At 40.9% G+C, this 22,602-nt stretch overlaps 1 protein-coding gene across 1 annotated transcript; it reads left to right on the forward strand.

Annotated features, from left to right (window-relative positions):
* Nucleotides 1-1,255: 1,255 nt before the first annotated feature.
* LOC140942578 (triokinase/FMN cyclase-like) lies at nt 1,256-17,927 on the forward strand. The gene is made up of 14 exons (XM_073391497.1): nt 1,256-1,839; nt 3,036-3,114; nt 3,284-3,373; nt 3,782-3,816; nt 4,141-4,231; nt 5,962-6,051; nt 6,152-6,271; nt 8,388-8,534; nt 9,024-9,152; nt 11,838-11,956; nt 13,553-13,656; nt 14,826-14,859; nt 15,134-15,223; nt 17,386-17,927. Exons 1-14 carry the CDS (start codon nt 1,324-1,326, stop codon nt 17,536-17,538), a joined length of 1,797 nt encoding a protein of 598 aa, XP_073247598.1. The 5' UTR covers nt 1,256-1,323; the 3' UTR covers nt 17,539-17,927.
* Nucleotides 17,928-22,602: the final 4,675 nt, after the last annotated feature.

Here is a 22,602-nt window from a genome sequence, read left to right on the forward strand (position 1 = left end):
AAATGAATGAATAACTACAAGATGGCTCTTCAGGGGCACCCAACGAGGATATAGTTCAAAACCACTTAACATAGCATTGTTGAACGTATTTTAGTATTCAAACGGTAGATATAGGCATATTTTTATCCCCTAAAAACTTTTCATCTGTTCGGATTTCCTAGGTGAAAGTCTAGTGATCCGAAAATTATAGGGATAAAAACTTACCTTCTCGAAAATTTCAGCCAGGAAAAGGCTTTCGAAAATTCTAGGTGGCCTTTTTTAGGGTCAAAATCCGTTAAAAATGGCAATTATACCATTTTGTAGATGTTCGAAAATCCCAGGAGAGGCAGGCAAGCAAGAAATTCTACAACAAATGCTCCGAAAATTCTAGATCTCAAATCGTCTTCCGAACAGATATTTTCCCGAAAATTGCCGTTGGGTGCCCCTGGCTCTTGATAACTAGAGAGCAGCATCAAAGGAAATGACCCCCCCCCTCCCTACCTCTCTATTAGGTATCTCAGATTTGATAAATTTGTTCCATTTTCCCGCAGTCCCAGAATTGGCTGTCGAGTGAGGTATAGCAAAAGCGTCAAAAACGTATTTTAAATGAACCGTTGAATGTAGATAAGGCTCTGGAAGGACTTGTGAAAGTTCACCCCGGATTAAAGCCCGAGTTGGTGACCATTTATTGCAAGCAGGGCGGATGCAAGCGTCCTCCTAACTTCGCACCGCACAGCTCTGGGCCCCTAAGGTCATATATGAGTTGGAGAGAAAGCTACAATCTTGGTCAGAATAAAATGGAACAGCCAACCCCCATCCCCCCAAATTAAGCACGAAGCCGCGCGAAGGGCAAAAACGCTCCATTGGGTGGAGGGGGGTGGGGGGGGGGGGGGGGTCTAGGTTTTCTATATTTTGTCCAAGATTGTAGCCTGCGTAGCAGGCGTCGAAACGGTTAGGGAATTGGGAGGAAGGGCACAAGGGAGGGAGATTACTCTTTTCTCCCTCTGCCCCACCGCCGCCCTTCCCCTTTTCGCTCTTGTCACTCAGGCTTTAGAAAACGAAAGCACTGGTCGCTGGCTAGTCCCTGTCAGGAGCCCATAATATGGGCGGCCTGTGCCCGTGACGATCCCGTGGTTGCCTTCGGGCGATTTCTCAAAATTTTCCAATTTCCCCACCCCTTAACTTCGAATTTGCATTTGAATTTCCCCTTAGTCAAGGGCTGAGAAACGAATTGTTTTCCCTGCGCGGGACGTTGGCCCGTGTACCTACCCCTAGGGAAATGGACTGTATCGAGCAGTTCGCGCAGCGAAACACCGACCTCGTCCACTCACCGGCACGTGAAACATGGCAGATGAAAAAAATTCGGCAACGTCCAAGAAACTGATAAATAATCCTCTGAATACAGTAGATGAAGCTTTAGAAGGGATTGTGTTGGCAAACCCCGGCCTTAAACTTCTTAAGAATCACCGCGTTATCGTTCGAGAAGATGTTGACGAGCTTCGCAAGTCTGGTAAAGTGGCGCTCATTTCTGGGGGTGGCAGCGGCCATGAGCCTTCGCACGCTGGGTTTATTGGAAAAGGAATGCTTACAGCTGCAGTCGCTGGCGCCGTATTCACTTCTCCTCCAACGAAATCGATACTTGCTGCCATTAGAGCCGTAGGTAAAGGGAACAAAGGTGGAACGCTTTTGATTGTGAAGAATTACACTGGAGACCGATTAAGTTTCGGTTTTGCTGCAGAGAGGGCGAAAGCAGAGGGAATGAAGGTTGAAATGGTAGTGGTCGGAGAAGACTGTGCGCTTACCAGCAAGGATAAAACGGCAGGAAGAAGGGGTCTTTGTGGAACCGTGCTAATTCACAAGGTATTGTGTAATCCCAACTGAGGCCGGGGGAGCGAGTGGGGCGGGGTGGGTACTGGCGCGTGCCGCTTTAGTCACAAGATTAGACTTGGGAAAATCATAGCTCAGTCTACAGTTTTATTTGCCTGAAAGTATCATTTGACTACATCTGACAAAATGTTTCAGGATGATTTATTTTCTTGCTGAAATAATTACCAAATTACCAAATTTGACTACTGGAGGGGACCGAGGGACAGGAGCTGAGGTGATTGGGCAAAGCAGAAAATACCATACTATTCTTCAAATTTCTGTTTGGGTGGTGCTTCAAGTGAACCTGACTTCTGAAATATCTCTTGGTCTCTGCATGATTTGCAAGTGCAATGCATCAGCTCCTCATAATTTTGCATACACTGCACACATACAATTCGTGCAAAACAAAGAAACAAAAAAACTGCAGAAATAAAGTTTTCATGAAGAACCACCCAAATGGCAGTCTAAAGAATATTATGGTATTTTCTGCTCTGGCCAATTGGGCGAAAGGATACAGGAGATAGGAGAGGAGAAGTTCGTTCATTAAAAAACAAACAAGAAACAAAAACAAAAAACAAGAAGAATGGCAGTTAGTGGGAGACAAAGGTATGTAACACTGAAGGGCATGGTACGGGAGGTGAGAGGCTCTAATCCTCCCACCCTCAACCCCCCTCCCTTAAACTGAATAGGATGGCAAACTCATAGAGTATTGCCCGCTAACATCCCAATTAATAACTTTATGCAACTAACATGAGAAAATGATAAACAAGCCCATTACATATTTCTATAGTAGCTGCATATAGCAGGGATTTCAAAAAATGTGAATTCCAGCTTGTCGGCTGGACAAACCATTCCCATATTTTGCTTGCCTGAGTTAATTGAATGCATGCCTTCTTTAATGGTTTAGTTGTACATGGAAGATTGTTTGCTTGATTCTTAACCATAAAGCAAGTGTGTGTGAAAAGGTACTAGCCTGGTAGGAAAATATGGTAGTGCCACAGCTACTGGACAGCACTCTTTTCAACCTCTATAGTAGTAGTTATGCCTGGAAATGGCCTTTGCCAAATATGATAAATTATACATCCAGCCATTATGTGTTGGGTATTTGTTAAGTTGTGAATTGCCATGGATGAGAGTTCAGAATACTGTTAAGTCAAAGTCCTGCTGAATGGTAACCTACACTCTTGCAGATTGCAGGCGCTTTGGCAGAGGAGGGGAAATCCCTAGAGGAAATAACTCAGGTAGCAAAAGCAGCTGCTAATGCTATGGGTATGTAAAATGCAAATCTATACCATTTAAGTTTAATTTCATTGGTAAATATATAGCACAGATATGACTTGATTTACCCTAAGTGTTACTGTATTACTGGAAGCAATAAAGTTGACATTAATGTTGACCCAAGATTATTATTACTTTTTTTTCCTTTCGCCATTACTAGGAACTATTGGCGTCAGCTTGGCTCCTTGCAGCTTACCAGGATTTGGACCATCCTTTCATTTAGGCAGTGATGAAATGGAACTAGGCCTGGGTGAGGACTTTGCAGCTTTTCATCTACACATTATTTTGCTATAATATTATTATTTTACCTGAACAAAAAAACCCTCAAAATGAGAATTTCCTGCTGACCACGCAACAACCAACTGAGGAGAATGGGCTGCCTCAATTTCTTCTGACATCCTCAGTGGTTAGACATTCTGGTCTTCTTTAATGAAGGTGTAACACAGATGCTGGTCTTACAGCTCTTTCACTGATTCTATTGTAATATAAAAGAACCCACGTCTGCACCACGGTTGATAAAGACTAGGGATTATAGACCCCAGTGGTGTTGTGAAGTATGCATCTATGTGTGTGTATTGCTGTACACATCAGCTTTCAAGCTGCCTTATAGTATCAAATAAAGTGATGATGATGATGATGATGACTACTTTTTTTGTAGGAATACATGGAGAACCTGGTGTGAAGAGAGTCAAGGTGAAGAATGCAAAAATAATGAGCTTCTGTTATTCTGTCACATTTGCGTGTAATTTTACCATGACTGAACTCTGTGAAACGACCACATGTACCCTCAGGAGTAGTGACATGCCTGGCTGCTTTATAACAGAGGTTCTGTTGGTAGTGATTTACTGTCAATTTTGTCACCTGGGACTCTCATTTGAGAGTCCCAGGTGTAACCAGTAACCATTTGGTTACTGCAGGCTACGAAACAGAGGGTGGTCCCTAAATGTAGGTTTGACTTTATTAGTTTAAAAGGCACATTGTGTTTATCAATTGTTGATTTATCGTCTAATATTTTAGGTTGAGAAAGCTGATGTTGTTGTGAAAACAATGATTGATCACATGACAGACATTCAAAGTGGTGCAACATATAAACTGAGCCTTCAACAAGGTCAGGAGTTCACTGTCTTGTTTTATTTTCATTTTACTCTGAGCGAGATTTTCAATCTTATTATTACTGTTTCTCTTTGGTCAATTTGACATCAATTTTGCAGATAATTTTTTATCTCAGGTAATTTTTGTTTTTCTTCTGTTTTTGGGTATGGCAATGTATGCTAATGAAGTTGAAACAAAGGAAAATTAATAAAAATTACCTGAGATGAAAAATCAACTACAACATTAACATTAATTTTTATATTGTTGTGAAAATTTTAGAAAACTGCAGATCTTTCCTCAACATAATCTTCACTCCAAGATCACAAGACTGCTCAGAGGGCTTTGATGCAATTTTTCACTCTTTATGATGTTGATGGCTAGCTGGCAGGCTCCCTCTTAACTCCTACCTAAGATCTTCTCTTTGTCATTCTGCACCAGTTGAGACCCTGCGAAATCCTGAGGATTAATTCTGACTTGCAATAAGGCCTAAACAGCTGCAAGTAGTACATATAGAGAAATTGTGACAGAAGACATTCTTTTTCTATTACTATTACCTTCCAAAAGCAACGAATTGAAAAAAAATCTTTTTAAAGAAAAGTTGTAAAAATCCAAGGGATTGACATGGGCACCCTCTCTGGAAAGGCCTCCTTTTTTGTTTGGGCTTGCCTGTGTTTCTCCTACCATTTGGAAGGGGAAATGCCTTCTCTTGTCCTTTACTCGGTTACATTTGCCAAACGTTTCTTGTCCACTTGCATCTTCTCCTCTTTACTTCCAAACAGACTTGCTGAAACTCTTGTATATGTACTTTTATTTGTAATCAATATACTGGTATTTATTTATTTTTGTCTTACAGAGGAATTCATAAACTAAGGTGCACATGTAATAAGAAACTCTGTCTCCTACTTTGTTTCTCCTAAAAAAATTTTTCAGGATCTGTAGAACACAAACCAGGGATGCCAACCTGTAAAAGGAGACATCCAAGTCCTCTTGGTCAGCAATCACCTTTGAACCAAAATAAAGGCACTCAACCCTCTCCTAGATTACAGTCAAACCAGGTCAAGCGTACCCCCCAAGAAACCATTAATGAATTTATTATTCAAAAGTTGAATCCGTTGCTAGTTGTAGATTTCAGATTGATCTCTGCATTCTTGTATGTGTAATGAACCGTGAATTCACATGTGAGGCAGTTATGAAATTTCTACCAGCTCCATTTTCCTGAAATTGATGTAAATGTCTTCTAAGAAGCTTAATCCATTCAAAGATTTCCAATCTGACCAAATACAGAGAAGTTCTCGTAAAATATTCACTGCTTATTACGCATGCAGAAATGCCACTTTGAATTTGACACCAGTTACGGGAACAACTAACGGATTCATTTTTCAAATAATCAATTCACTGATAGAATCTTGGGGGGTACGCTTGACTTGGTTTGACTGTAAATACTAATTGGGAGTTCAAGAGGCCAATGTAGATTTGAAACTACCATAACACATTTAATTGCCTCTTTAGAAATGAGAAGGAAATTATATATTGGAGCCGAAATGCATCCCATGGTTGTTTCTGGGATCATTACTCTTACTGGAGACGTGCCGGTCAGCTATTGGCCAATTTTTTTCCCTGTTCCTAGTGCCAGAACATTCCCAGAAGTCTTTGCCAAAGTTAACTCGGCCCAGCTCCCTTCTCGTTTTTAAACTGACAAATGTCTGTAAAACTTAACATGTGTGTTGGGCTCACTCACATTGACAGGTGACAGTGTAGCACTGGTTGTCAATAATCTTGGCGGGACATCGGTTCTTGAACTCAACATTGTAACAAGGGCAGCAATTAATTACCTCAGTAAGTCTCTTTCCTTTCACAATATTGGATTACACAGTAGTGAGGAAATATGGTATGATTTAAATTCCTAATGTTTTTTTGTTTTTATTTATGTGTTCAGCTAAAGAAAAGGGTGTCAAAGTTGATAGAGTTTATGGGGGAAGTTTTATGTCATCACTAGAGATGGCTGGAGTGTCAATCACTTTACTTCAACTTGATGAGACAAGAACACACTGCTTAGGTGAGGCTTCAATGTATGGTATGGTGAAATCCTGTGGCAGGTGTCACCAACAGAAGTCTACTTATGAACTGACAAATAGCCATTTCAAGTGGAGGGGGGGGGGCGGTGCTGGGGGGTGGGGGTTTGGGTAGAGGTGTGCAGTTCTGATCCTGTTTAACCCTTTAGGTCCCAAGAGTGACCAACATCAATGTTCTCCTAACATTATCAGCAGACGATCAAGAGTAAAAGTTATGAGAATTACTAAATTCATTACCAAAGGGAGAACGCTTTGATCTTAAACCAAATTCTCTCAACTATTTGTAAAAGAAATGTATGGAGATCAGTCTGGAGACTTTGTATGTGGATCTTGGATATTTTACCACCTTGTTTAATACTCACTCACTCACTCACTTGGTCGCCCGAAGGCGGGCAACCACTAGATCTTTCCACAGCCTCCTATCAGCCATCAGTGCAGCAATCTCACTTAACTTCGAATGCCCCAGTATCCCTCCTAAGAGTGTCAACATAGGTAGTATTCGGTCTTCCTCTCCCGCGATGGCCATGTGTGGGCTCCCAAAGGACTAATTTCTGGGTACTTAGCTCTGGATGGCAATAACAGTGTCCCGCAAGTTGTAGCCTACGAGAGGCGATTTTGTTGCTGACTGCTGGTAGATCTCCGTACAGTTGTTGGTTTGGTATGTGGCTGCTCCAGTGGATGTTTAAAGCTTTTCGCAGCATCCTAGTGTATGTTCCATCCAACGACTTTTCTTGTGCTTTTGACAGAGACCAGCTCTCGCACCCATAAAGTAAGATTGATTCAATGGTGGCTATGAAGAATCTGATTTTCAAATCTTTACTCATATTGGACTTCCATATTTTCGTCATACCATTCAAAGCTCTCCAAGCCTGCACTTTCCTTATGCTGATGTCTTTTTCTGAGTTATCAACCCATGACCCTAAATATTTGAAGTCATCCTTCCAGTCCAGATAAGTGCCATCAAATGTATGTAATGGTGTTGGATCATCAATGTTATAAGCAACTGATTTTGTTTTCTTAGCATTCAGTACAAGACCAACTTTCTTGCACTCTTTTTCAACTGTTAGCAGTAATTCCTGAGCTTGAGCTATTTCATCCGACAGTAGTGCTATGTCGTCTGCGAAGTCTAAGTCAGCAAGAACTACTTTGGGGTGTCTTCTTTGGGGTGTCTTCTTTAATACAAATGACCTTGTTTTATCACCATGATTCATTTCGTTTCGTATTAATAGAGAATTAAGTAATTTTTTAGACTGACATCATGGAATCAGATTAGAAAATTGTTTAAAAAATTCTTGGTGGCACAAATGTAGACCTTTCAAAGCCAACCGTCCCACTCTATATAAACCTTCCGCTTCTAAAAGACACCCTGTTTAGGACACTTAATAGTGAAAATGTATACTCGGTTTGAGACTCTTGTCTGCAGCACAGATGAAAACTGAACCTCTAGTTAAGTCCGCCTGCGAGACAGCGCCGAAATCCTTGTTCTGGGCCCCCTCCTCTGTATCAGAATTTGAGTACGCCGTGCCATAAGTGGCCTGTTTAAAAAGCCATTGTGGATTTACCAATCAGGATAAAAGGAATATCGAAATGCAGTTCCGGTAATTCGTTGATTCCGTTGGGGGCCTAGAACAAGGATATCAGCAGGGTTTTGCAGACGTTACTTACCGAGGTAAATTAAGTCTGCGATGCAGGCTGTAAGACACAAGCCCCTGAAAGCCATTCCCAGGGGCAGCATAGTCCAGGTAAGGGAATACCCCCTGGGCAACCTTCAGAACCTTAAGAGGTGTCTGAGGTCTCGGAAAAAGACAACAAACGGCAGTCTCTTTTGAGAACAGCTATGGGTTATCTGTACAGTCTCTTTATTTTGTATTAAGTTACGTCTGAATATTATTTTAACAGTAGAGTCACACCTCCACTTACGGCCACCTCTCCACAATGGCCACTTTTTTTGCTGGACAGTACATACATTGACTCTTGTTTATAGCTCACCACAACGGCCACCTCTCTAAGGCGGCCACTTTCGTCTATCCCCAAGGTGGCCGTTGTAGAGAGGTTCAGCCGTAAACATATATGAAAAGAGGTCCATTATTCCCTTAACAGATCAAAGTACAAATGCACCAGCATGGCCACGTGTATCTGTTTCACCAACGTTAGGCTACATGCGAACTGACAAACAACCACTGGAGGTATCTGAGGACACGGAGAAGGAAAAGCAAACAATCGCCTCCGAGAAGCTGACAGCCTTGGGTAACTTGTACAGTCTTACGCTGTAATAGTCGGTCATTTTCTTTGTAACTTACAGAGAAAATGATTTATTATATAAACACCAATGAAATACCAGGTGAGCTTTCGCGCGAAAACATGATATCTTCACATGTGAAAATAACATGTTACCTTCACACATGAAAAGATCACCTATGCTGTGACTACTTAATAAATCGCGCCTTTCACAGCAAAAAATTATTAAAGTGAAAAGGTTTGGTATTTCATTCATGTGTATCTAATCAATAGAGCTGCGCTAAGGAGTGAAATATTTTTCAACACGAGAAAAGGAAATTCGTTTCTCCACGCGGTTTGGTATTTCATCGATGTGTATCAGATCTAATAAATAGAACTGCGCGAACGAGTGAAGCATTTTGCAAAACGAGAGGAGAATTTTCGTATCTCCACGCGGCCGTGTAATATCCTCCATATAACACATTTGTGATAACTTGATTCGTTTTGTGTTTATTGCAGGTGAAAAGGTTTATTCAGTCATCTGCCATGTTAGTGATGCACTCTTGGATAGCAAAGCTAAGCTAAATGAGCTGGATAATCAAACTGGTGATGGAGACTGTGGCAGCACGTTTTCATGTGGAGCAACAGGTGTGCAAATATACTGCAACTAGAGAAATATATATTTTTTTAATTCACTTACATGCACAGTCGGTTGTTCTCGCTACAGGAGTTGAACCTTTGACCTTCTGGGTACTAGAACATATGCTCTACCACTGAGCTACAGGACACTAGTTGAAACCACGGACTCTTTCCATTTGTCTGAACTGACCGGCCAGACCATTCCCGTCGTAATGAGAATTTCACTATTACATATAATCAAAACTACCCAGCCAGATCAGTCAAATCCCAGGGTGCAAAGAAAATCATTTTTACAGCTTGCCATTCGGGCAAGCTGAAGCTAGTATTTACTAGCCCAGACGTCATTTCAACTAGCCCCCAAAACTTTTTGTTCTTCTGTTATTCAAATTCCTCATAAAACATCACTTGCCCGTCGGGCAAGTTAAAAACAGAATTCACTAGCCCGATAGCAAAATCCACCAGCCCCGGGCTATCGGACAGTACTTTCTTTGCACGCTGAATCCTAAATAGTATGCACGGAGGAGATGGTTTTTCAGCCAAAATCCGTCGGAAAAAGCGGATTTCATTTGCTTATTGACTGGTCCGGCAATGGTTCGGCCGACCAGTTCTGACAAATGGAAAGCTTCCTAAGGCCATAAAACTAGATTCATGTTAGCCTGAGAAAACAGCCGACATTTTGCGACGCCGCCATTGGTTTCCACGCAAAATGACGTTTGAGGAATGAGCTCAGAAATTCCATACTGATGATGAAGTACTGCCCAGATTTGCTTCTGATTGGTTGAAGTAAATCTTCCTTGCGATACGACCAATCAAAAGCACTACTTAGATCTGGGTAGTGACGCGTCATCAGTATGGAATTTCTGCGCTAGTTCCTCAGACTGTATTTTGGGGAGAAACCAGTGGTGGCGTCGCTAAATATCGGCTTTTTTCAGGTTAGATTCTTGTGATAAACATCCTGCATAATACAAGGGGAGGTTTATTGTCAGTAGGTGGTGTATTCGCATTGATATCAATGTGATAGTGACTCTTACGATTTCATGTTGCCAATAGTTATATGTAATTAATAGGCGAGAATTGAACAGCTAGAATTGAACGTAAACGGCATTTTCGGGCACCATAAACACGGTCCCCAGAGTGGATTTTTTTTTAAACGCTGGCTTAACGTTTTTTTTATATACGGACTTCTTGCCTAGTCTCTAGGCCTCATTATTCCACGGCCTATGGGTCTCGGGTCACCTGTTCCGAGCGAGTTATTTTCGTCTCGGATACGTCACCGAAATGCATTGACCGAGAAGGCCTGAAAAGACGTGGTTCAGGGACCAGATAGTAGGGATTTTAAGATTTCGCTATGGAGAGGTGTTACTTACGGCGACATGAGGTGAAAATCACTTCCGGTGGCGTCACCACCCGACTTGCGATGCGGCTTTTTCGCCGGCCGTAGCCTTGTTTTTTGGCAGGTGAAACAAGAGCCGGACAAAGCGTCTGCTTACGCATGCTAGAGCGGGGTCGGTGCATAACGCTGCATACACAGCTATTTCAGGAAAGGTTGTGGGAAAAAGTGCACGCGAGTATCCCGAAAGGTATTATGGGTTGTTATGAGTTCACTGCTTTTCAAAGAAGTTTGAAAGAATGACACGAGAGGCCATGGACGTATGTTTGCGAGTGCTTAAGGAAAGCAGCAAAAGTAGATTCGACAGCTACATTGTCAGAAACAGTGTATTGATCATATCCCATATTACGTTTTGGGATTGTCGCGTGCACATTTTTTCCGACAATGTTTCTCGATAGTTTTGTATTATTTACCTTTTCCGCTGAAGTGATAATCTGTCCTACTAATCAGTATTAGTAACGTAAAGCATATCCCCATACGCTCTTCTCACGTATGGTAATATGCCCGTCTAACCTCGTTTTTGAGTAAAGAGTCCTTTGAAATGCTAATCAGACGACGTTTTCGTATTTGAATTTCAAAAGGATTTTTACCCGTAAACGAGGTTAGACGGGCATATTACCATATGTGAGAAGAGTGTATTGTTGTACACTGTGTTACATTGGACTCAATGGGTTGAGTATTAGGCCAAGTGCACACGAATCCTGATACCCTGAAACTGCACACTTGATATTTGTGTCAACACCAAGTCGGTGTGGTGTGATCCGGTTTAAATTCACCCATCTATACGAATACGCTACTGCGATTTACATTTGCTAATCATTAGCTAATAGGCATGCGCAAACCGATCCCGTGATGTGATTTGGCGGTATTTTTAAATGTTGGTTGTAGCCATATCGTGCGCAATGGCCAGACCTGCCTGTACGTTGTCGAACCATGCACTTGAACCCGAAAATCGTCTTTGAAGAAATTAACTTCAACTCATGCAATAAGACTGGTGACGAGAGCCAGCAAAGTTGCAAACAGAACTTTGTTGTCCGCCATTTTGAACTTGAAAGTTTTCATTTAAGACTGGACCTGAGTATATGATGTAGTTGTAATGTCCGGTTTCAGTCGTCCACGCGAATTCACCAAACCCGTCGGATTAAAAAAAAATCCATTCTGGAGACCTGTTTCAAAAATATGCGGTTTCGGTGTGCGGATTCACAGGTTTCATGTGAATAAGAGCGTGCAGCTTCAAAAGCATCCGGACCGGTGTGGACGGCGCCTTACTTAGAACCTGAGTTATTGTAATGCCTTATTTGCAGCTTTCAAGCAAGCCTTGGGATCTCACGACACGCCAGGTTTACCGTGTAACAATCCTGAAGAGTTATTGTTATCGCTGGGCGATTTATGCGAAGACTACATGGGTGGAAGCTCGGGGGTGGTGAGTCAATATTAGAGTGCTCTAGATTTGAGGACGAGAACTAGTACGAGTACGAGATTTAACTTTATGTTTTTGCGCTTGTTCTCAAAAAAAGCCACCCCGGAAAGCTTCATTGTACTTTGTTCACCAAAAAAGTTCGTACGGTTATTAATACTGAAGGAGGTTAAGCCCTTACCCGATAGCGAAATGATAAAACTTCATATATTTGATAACTTGTTCCGGCCTCTACGACATTCTCGATAAAACCCCTCGTAGAATGACGACGGCTATCACGTTTTCCCGCCAAAATGACGTCGGTTGCCGCGTGAGCGATACTCAGTATTGAGAAAATCTTGTACTTGTAGTCGTCCTCGTCTCAGAATCTAAAGCTCTCTATTGTTGAGTTATTCCTACCAACACGGGGTACTATCACTCGTTGCAATAGAGAATAGTGGAATAGAGAGGGAGACGCCCAATCCAATCCTTGGGATATGTGAATTAAGCAAAGTTATTTTTAGACCAATTTAACGCTAAAAATAATCGGAAGTTGGTTTCCGGACAGGTCCTCGAACTTTTATTCAGCGTTGTCAAGAGAGAATTCAACAGACGCCATTGCATTGTTTAGCATCGAGGACTTGATTTCTGGACTTGATTTAAATGTGCGGACGTCTCAGGAATTAGACTTCCGTTTAATTACAACTTCTAATAATAACTTAAGTGAAATTCACATATCCCGGCCAACGCCCTAAGATTCCCTCTCTGTCCCATTATCCTCTCTTGCTGGTTGACAATATTGGAGCGTCGTCGCGAGATCGACTTGTCTCCTTGTTTCGCCTGAGTGGATTTGAATCAAATTATAAATTCCAGCGTGCAAAAAAGTCGTGTCCGATAGCCCGGGGCTAGTGGATTTTGCAATCGGGCTAGTGAATCCTGTTCGAGCAAGTGAAGTTTTTTGGGAAATTCAAATTATAGAAGAACTGTAATCAATGCTGCTCATCAAAATTTTTTTGGGGCTTTTTAAAAGACTCTCGGGCAAGTGTATACTAGCAACAACTTGTCCGAATGGCGGGCCTTAAAACTGACTTTCTTTGCACCCTGAATTCACACAAGTAAAATGATTAACATATACTGGAGTTGCTCTAATTATCAGACACGTGTTGTTGTCAACAACAACAACAACAACAAATACGGCGACTTCCTAGAGCTTCTCAGGTTATGTCATGTTAAAAATATCCCATTGGTCGAGTGTGTTGAGGTCAACGCAGTGAATTTGGCGCCAAACAGGTGTGAAAAGTCCTTTTAAATGGTCCAACGATCCAGGAAAAAAATGACGGGGAAAGTCTAATTGAAATCATAGGTTGAACAGCGTAATAAACTCACTTGAGTGGTTGGATCAACACGAGCCTTATCTTTGTTTCTTTTAACATTCCAAGTGCGTTTATCACAATGGCAACTAATCAGGAACCTCAGTCTTCAGTTAAGTTCTGCGAGTTCACCATAATAGTAAACAGTTGAGTACTAATACATCCATTACTTGAGAACAGTTATATAGAGACATAGTGCGTCCCTTTGACTGCCCTCAGTTATTCTGCATTTAATTTGTTTATGTTTCCGCAGTTGTACAGCCTCGCTCTCATATCAGGTGCAGTACCCCTCAGGAACAAATCAACTCCGCAGGCCTGGGCTCAAGCTTTGAATGTTGGTGTTCAGGCTATGATGAGGTATGAAAACTGGCGAAAGGGCAGAGGAACTTCCCTCCTCCTTTCTCTGTTGTGGCATCTATCGGTTATATTTCCTTCATACCGGTAATTTTGTTAACCTTGCGCTGTTATGCTATGAGGCGTGTGTATATAGGCCCAGCCCTGCGCTTGACTGCAGAGCTAGCTAGATATAGAGATCGCGGATTCAATTACTGGGACTGGACCGATTTCCCTGCTAGCTGAGTTCTGTCACGACAAAAGAAAAATGATGGGAAAGAAAGAGACCTCCGCCGGTCTCGACGTGTCCTTTCATGTAGCTGCCGACCACATTTGCAGCCGAAATTTACTGGTTTCAAAACGGGTTTCGTTTTCTGTGGAATGTGCGTGCCCTGTTGAGACTGCACGCTGGAAATTTCTGAGCCCACAGTTGTTATCGCGTAAACCGGTTCTGTAGGTTGTGTCGCACTTGACTAAGAGGTTATTGGTTGTTAAGGAAACGCGAGTGCATGCGTGATTGCCTAGTTCCCTAGGCCTCATTTTTGTGCGCGGCCGATGCATTTCGGGTCACGTGGTCCGAGAAAGTTTTTGAGTCTCCCGGCCGTTCGTCCCGGATACGTCACTGAAATGCGTTGACCGAGAAGGCCTGGAAAGACGCCGTACGGGAACTAGGCAACATGCGTGATAGGAAACGCATCCGCCAACGGAGGCCGGCAGCGGTCTCTCTCTCTCTTTCCCCTCCTTCTTCTCTTGCTGTGAGAGACCTGTCCTAGCAGGGAACAGACCCATACTCAGGGTCTTAAAATGAATGAGAGATGAAGGTACTGCTTTTGCCCTGCAAACGGGTAGATCTTCGCATCGTTTAGATGTGCACATAAATTTGCGGTCCCGTCTCTAGTATGAGACGAAAAATAGCGTCTTCAATAAGAACTTTGGTGCTAAATACATTGACACGACTCGAACATAGTGTGTTTTGTCTTTGCACCGGAAGCACTGGAGGGCGTTGCTACAGTCGTCACACTTGTGATTGAAACTGGGAACCAAAATTCACATTGTGCATTGAGTTTAGTGGATATTTTTTATGAGTTGTCCTACTGTTATTGTTTTTTGTTGTTGTTGTTATTATTATTATTCATTTATTGATATTAATATTATTATATAATATAATTAAATTTATAGCTGAATCTTTGTAGGTATGGCGGAGCTGTGCCAGGAGATCGTACAATGGTATGTCAGTGATCTACCTATTTTGTTTCAGGAGACAGCTTAAGTTTGGTTATATAAAACTTGACATCCAAGCGTATTTTTGAAATATTATTAAATATTATTATTATAAACCAAATTAATGTTGCTGCCGATTGAATGCACCTTTAGCGCTGCTCGTTAACTCGGGTGGTTATTTGAGCTAAGTTCTTTAAGAAAATGAGATTGTCAATCCCAGAAAAAAAAAAGCGCTCTTTCGATCAGAATTGAAAAAATAAACTTCTTCTTTTCTTTTCAGCTTGATGCTTTGTACCCCGCAGGATCAACTCTAACCGTCGAACTTGCTTCAGGCGTGGATCCTGTAGAAGCCTTGAGAAAAGCGGTTGAGGTATGTGTACTGTCTCTAGAAAACGCCGTCGTGCCCTGCGCGAGATTGTTAATTTAGTCGGAATTCGCCGTTGCTCGTGGCTCGAAGTTGGACCTCAGAGCGGGGTGTGACCTCGGTTTGGCCACATGTTTTCGTATATAACTATCTATCTGGCCGAATTGTTGAAAACGTACCTACCGAGAATTACAGCCATTTGACTGAAAAGTGGCCAAACAGGCACCATTCTTGTATCCGATAAGCCTGAAAATCACACAAGGAAAGGATAATGAGAAGTACAGGGAGAGAGAGAGAAAGAGAGGATGAAATAGGAGGCGTAAAGAAAAAGGCAGTGTTTGCAATCTTAGTTTTTACATTGGCTACTTTGGAGATAGTTTTGAAAGAAAAAAAACTGCTGGACGTCAAGAACCCATAACCCTAGACGTGAGACGTCTATTTTGGTAGTAACTTATAACTGGGTTGGTCCGCAGTTACCTAGCATCAAAACCACCCCCAAACAACCTTGGGCCGGTTGTTTTTGCGACCATTTTAGCGATTAAGAAAGGCTTTTGCCATTAGATCTCCACGGCTGAATTATTTTTAGAGAGAAAATGGAAGTGATTTGGACCATTAGTTTCAAAATAAGAGCGAAAATGGAGGTAAAAAACGTATGTATTTTGTTTCACTTCGCAGACAAGTTTGCCTCTGTCGGTTGCGTGTGTCGGAAATGCGTTTCAACTCGGCTTGTTACCGTCAAAACGTTTCTTATGTCCCTGAAATATCTGTCTTTCAACTGAGGCAAACCCACAATGAATTTGGCGCTTTCTCTCGCGGATGGATTAAAGACTGGTTTCAGTTCGTTGTGCCTGTTGCGTTTGCCTGCGAACTTACCCCTTTGTTTTCCATTCGGCGGCCGAAATAATGCTGATTATGTTTTGCTATACTCATTTAAGAATAAAAGAGGTCAGTAAAACAAGGAAAAAGAAGAAAAGAAAAAGAAAAGAAAGATACAAATAGGAGTCTTCGAGACAGTATATTCACGGCTGGTCACCCACCCAGTTCATAGCCCTGCTCGCCGGGGGCTTACCAGGGTACAGTGGTACTCACAAACAGATTCGCGAGCTTTTATTTCTTGGCGGCGTGGTTGCTTTTACTCTTAGTTGTTTGATAACTGCGTTAAGGAAAAAAACACATGTAGATGTTATGAAATTCATAAATACGCAAAGAAGCTTGGGGAAAAGAAAAGAAGCTTTTTGAGGGCCGGATCTCAAATTTGTTGATTTGATTGAAGAAGAGGTGTGTAGGGTAAGAAGGGGAGGTTGTAAGTAGGTACGCGGATATCCAAAGACCCTTCTCCCACCTTCACCAGAATAAGGCGCCACAAGTCAGCCAAGCTTTCCTCAAGGTGGCTCGACCCTTTTTTTCAGTGACAACACCTACTCTCTAGTCTCGTAGAAACCGAGTGACGCGATTTCTTTCTTTCAAGGACAACTGAAAACTCTAAAAACAATATGAGGCCAAAGGTTACTTCCTAGGGACAGGGTAAACGTGTGTTTGTTGAGAAAACGCTTCCATTAAAATTGATTAAAAAAGGTACGAAGCAAACTCTATAAGCAGCTTCGAAAACGAATTTCTAGATTTCCTACAAAATGAAGGAACGTAAAAATGGTAATGACTACCGTGTTGCCATGGATACGTCGATCTCGAAAAAGAGCCCGACATCTTTTGAAACTTTAATCTACACCCTATTGCAAGTCGCTTTCCTGCTTTGTTTGAGGCATCTTTGCATTTTGTGTTCCAAGAGAGACGGTCTTGTCACAAAAAAACCGGGTCGAGCCACCTTAAAACTTTGCTCACTTTTTAACTGAAGCCTTAGAAACAGTGTTTGACATGACCTGGAAACCCGCCCCCTTCCTTAAATTGTATCCCTGCCCTGAATGCAATGACAAATGACAGCCGGACTGTCATGAAAACCTTACTTCTGTGTTAATTTCTGCTAACGAAAACCAAATTGAGAAAAGTGTTCCTAACACTACGAGCGTGGTGGGAGGAAACATTTTTAGTCCCCGGCAAGATTCCCAGAATGCCGATTGGATGTCTTATCGTCTAAGCACTGGGGGCAGTTTTGGCTCAGAGTGTTTTAAAAAACTCACAACTGATCTTGTAATCCACGCTTAATATTCCAGGCCGCTGAACTTGGAGCCCAGTCGACCGCCACCATGCCAGCCCGAGCAGGTCGTTCAAGCTATGTTAGTGAGGAGCATTTGAAACGCCCGGATCCTGGGGCTCTTGCAGCAGCGATATGGTTGAGAGCGGCATATAATGCCTTGAGTAAATAACATGGTTATACAGTAGGTGGTATGTACTGTCTTGAAGTGTTTGTCAAGTATCTCGTGAAAATACGCATGAATAAGTCACAAAAACTAATACAACTCATAAGTATATTTAATCTGTTTTATAATAATAATTTTCATATTAATTTATTTTTATGCAAAGACAAGGAGTTTCACGATATATCTCAACGCTTTCGTTGTGAGGTTTTAATGCCAACACAGGACAAAGATTGAAAGAATTTTTTTGTATTAAACGCGGAGTAGCCGCGGTGAAAATCTAAATATAGGGTATTTTTCTAATCTTAGATACAAATTTTTACAAGTAAATAAGTTTATCAGGGGTCTTATTTTAATTTATACAACAATAAAGAATTGTTGCGTTTTTTTTTTGAAAATCTTACTGGATGAGGTAATTTTGCATGTCAAACTCTTTAGCCTGTCTTAAGACAAAAGGAGAATCGAATGCCTGAGTTTCTTCCCAAGTTAAAAGATAATAAAATGCTAAGAAAAGATGGACGCTTTTCTAAGGTTGTCCTCTCCCTTTTCGTGCCCTCCACTCACACCCCGTTCCTCAAGCTCCCATAATTCTTCCAAGCGATTATGTCCTTAGAATGTTTAAGATTGTTTAAGATATTGCACTTTGATATTGACTGGTATTGCGGACTCAACTGATCTTGCTAATTCTCTCTTTTGTGGTGCACTTAAAAATTACAAGTATTTTTTTCTCTTGTGTTTAAAAATAAACTTCAGTCAATTTTATTCTTTGAAGCCGTTCACCAATATTATCAGTTTAACTTTGACCAGTCCTCAACCACTAGTTTCGGAAGTCGTTACAGAGGCCGGCTTCTCGCAGAGAGTAATTTTTTTTTAAGGAGGGCAATAAATCTGTCGTATTTGTTTCAGTCTTAACACTTCGTTGAAGACGATGAAAACAAATGCGTGATATAAAATTAGCAAAGTTTAACAAATGTGGGAAAAGATAGGTGTCGTCCTAACGGCTGAAATTCTTTCCCAGGTCGCACTGACAAGCATTTCTGTCGGGGCCCCCTAGATTAAAAATTTTCCGCTGGAAGGCCCCCTGATACCTCCAGTGGACAGGGGACGATCTTGTCCTTTCATTCCTACCTCCAAAGCTAGCGCCTTTGCATCTCATATATTCAGCCTCTATCAGTTGAGTCGGTGGAAATGACCTCTTTAAATTTTCTCAAATTTTCTGGAGAAATTTTCTGGAGAACTAGGAATTATTATTTAACCCTTTAACTCCCGATAGTGACTAATGTCAATTTTCTCCTAACGATATCCATACAACGTCAAGAGATTGGGTTATGAGAATTAATAAAATGATCACCTAAGAGAAAATGCCTTGATCTTTTATCAAATTCTCTCAACTCATTCTCTAAGGAAATATATAGAGATCAGTTTGGAGAATTTGTATGTGGATACTGGGGCTTAAAGGGTTAACAACACTGAGGACGAGGTTGATTCAGTGATTGAACATTCTTTTATAGCATTTTAGATGAAAGCTGTTTGGCATTATTTTCTTGAGTTTTCTTCGATCAATGTTTCAACGTGGATTGACATCAAAATTTTTTTTTTTTTTAAACTTTGGTAACTATTTAAGTTGTGCGTGCTAAGTTGTTGATTTCTTTCCGTTCACAAGGCCATCAGAACTCATACAGAGTAGTTAAGTTACGGTTTCGCAAAGACAAGAATTAAGAGGAAATTATGAATATCAGACCAAAACTTACCTTTTGTCGGTCGCCGTAAATTTACTCTGAAACTGATCCTACTTGATGTGAGCTAAAAAAGGAACCGATTGTTTTAGGTTTGAATCGCCTGATATTAAACTCATTAGCTTAGTCATTAATCCAAATTAATTGAGAGTATCTGTTTTGGCAAAGACTATGTCTGCTTTGTAAAGTTTTATTAAACCGCGGTAAACTTTTTTCACAGACAAATAGTTTCGTTAAAATTTGGCAATATCTCGCTTCGAATCTGGGCGCCTTTAAGTCTGAACGTTTTATGACTTTCTATCGTTTGGTGCGTTAATATGATGCCCTAGCTTTAAAACTGAAAACTTTGCGTTTGCAGGAAAAAACTAAAAGAGAGGTTTTTTCCTTACGTGATGTTTGCAAGAATTAAAGCTGATATTGCGCGGATATCCTAGTGTTCTCAATATTTATTTCAGCTATATACGATCGCAGTTTGAAACATCCTTGTTTGTTGTCGAAGTCACGAAACTTTGTTTTGGATCAACTCTCGCTATCCCGCAGGTGCATTGAAATCAATATTTTTTGGCACAAGAAAAGTCTCACGCGCACGACATTTTAGTCATAAAATGTCTGTAAATCATTGGTACTTTATTCCTCTTTTAGGTTTTCTCTAATAGGATCTAATTGAGTTTGCGGTGATTCTCCCAACCTGCAGTTAAGCCGCAACACCTATATTAAGTAATCTATAAAAGGAAAGACTTGTGTTTTATTGCCAACCACAACGGACGTGCCCTATAGCACTTTGCTATTTTCGACAGTACTATGATAAGCTGTCACGCAAAACTTGCTTTCGTTTAGATATTGATTTGGTATTTAATTTTTAAAGTATGTGTTAACATTCCGAGAGTTAATCTGATCAAAGCACACATTCTAAGTTTTATTATTCCTTTAAGTTGTACTGTGTTATATATAGACCAAATCTAAAATGTTGGACGAAAAATCTTGGTTATAGAGGTATTAATTAGTGAAACTTCACGCTGGACTTTTAAACCATGCATTATCCACGTATTAGCACTTTTTAAGACGTTCTAATAAAAAGTCTTTAATGTTAATTTTTTGGGGAAACTAAGTAGTGTGCACTTTTTGCATGACTTTGTTTTGCGTTTAAAACTTTAGAGGAGTATTGGCCGTAAGAGCCTGCATCAAATTCCTTTCGATCTCTGGATCATAACATTTCTTTTCACGTGTTTCCAATGTATATTTGTTTATGTATATACTTTTCCTTTCCGACTGGCATTGAGAATTGTTCGCAAATTTTAGACTTGTTTTTTGTATTTTTGCGGTGTATTATTATCTAAACCAATTGTTTTTTAGGCATCTACGTGGTCTGTGTTTGAACCCCTAATGACTACTATTTAAAATATTTTAAACTTTTTGGAACCAATTGAAGTAAACACCCGGGTATTTACGTGATAAAGGCAATCACTTTTCGTGTACGGTAGGGAAAGGCCTTCCAAGTTGTCAAAACCTTGCTACATTTGCCCGTTTTAAAACCTAGGAGAGGAGTTTAAGCTGCGAAAAAGTTAGTCTTCTCGACAAAACTGAAACAGAACTATCTATCTGCCCATATTGCTGAGAGTTCCTAACATTTTTATAGGTATTGATTGACTAAATCTGACCACGTATATTGTAAAGTTTCTGTGACCTGCAGCATGTTTGATGTTAAAACAATAACAAACTGAGCAAAACAAAAAGAATACCAACTCTCATTTACAAATGTACACATTAATAATCATACGATAGTTGCTTAAATATGCTTCCCGCATTAGCCTTAATCTCATTCAGACAATAGACCTAATTTCATTTAATTTCGGTTTTCGTCCATTTTAAACATCTGTCAGAAAAATTAATTCAACGCTTATTTAGGCTTAGAGTTGGGTGACACTTTTTCAACAATTAAGTGACAGTCAATTGTTGAAGTTCGCCCCTTTATGCTTCCTTTCTAAAAACAACTGTATCCTGATGAATTTTTAACTGAACGCTTGCACTCGTCTGGATGAACTATTTTCGGTTATGTGGTTTATTAGCAGATTAGAAGAAAGGTGGGAGATCTATATGTTTGGGCTAGGTAGATTTATGTAGCGTAGTTAGAAAGATACCCTTCCATAGATGACAACAACAAGAAGGTTTATGTGCGCGTTCATATATTTATGCAATATTGCAAAAGCATGAAAGTTAACAAAGAAAAAAACGATGAAATAATACTGAGTACCAAAGTTCCTCTAAGACGAGCACCTCCCTTAAATACTGAAGGGATGACCTCTTTGGGATGGGCACCCCACTTAAGATGTACTCCTTTGTTTGGTGGCCACTTGTCTCTAGATGCACAACTGAATGAAAGCTTCGGAATCGTACTACTTACTGAAAACTTTGCATAAGATAAACACCGACGACACAGATAACGCAACATCGCTCTGTTTGGGTGCTATCGGTATCGTCATTTTATGTCTTGCGAAGTTAATTTTCACGTAGCCAGAAGGGAGTACTATCAGCTTTGCGGATTTATGTTCTCGTTAGGCATATTTTTGCGAGATTCTTGTCGACCCTACGTCCTGCGGCATATTCGTTTGCGGTCCTTTGCAGTTGTTGCACCGCGTGCCTCAACTGGATGCCTTCCCAGTAAGGCTCGCTGTAGATGGTATCTCATATGTTTTCCTTGACTTGACTGTAAGAATTTAAAACTACTGAATCCCAAAGTGAGGTCGCAGAGAACGAGTCATAAAATGTAATAACACTCTTGGACAAAATGGGTGTAAAATTCCGACCCGCCCTCCTTCGCAAATCAAGGTTATAAAATGGCGCGTTTTAGCTTTCGCGCAGCATTATCCTTGATTTCGCGGGGGTGGAGGCTTGCTGTTCCATTTTATTCCGTCCAAGATAATTACTTTGGACAGTATAGATGGAAAATCAAAGATTAGAAAGTGGCGCATTTTAGCTTTCGTGCAACTTTATCCTTGATTTCGGGGGGATGGGGGCTTGCTGTTCCATTTTATTTTGTGCAAGAATTTTAATTCTTAAAAGAATGTTGTCCATGAACTTCAGTGCTGGCCTGCAGGCCTGGCTTGTGACCTCGCTATGACGCGGAAAAATAGTATTTGGATTCCATGGAGGTATATCAGTTTCTCGGTCGCGTGTGGTCTGACCACGGTATCTTTTCCCACGATCAAGTGTGTTTATTCCCAGCAGTTATTTTTTGGCTGTTGTGCATATCATGTTTAGTGTCAATCGTCCAAGTTGTTGGCCATTCGACATGCTACAAGCTGCTGCACAAGTATGCTGTAGTCTGTTAATTAACGAG

Source organism: Porites lutea, chromosome 7, assembly GCF_958299795.1.
Source record: "Porites lutea chromosome 7, jaPorLute2.1, whole genome shotgun sequence".
In the NCBI taxonomy this organism is placed as follows: Eukaryota; Metazoa; Cnidaria; class Anthozoa; order Scleractinia; family Poritidae; genus Porites; species Porites lutea.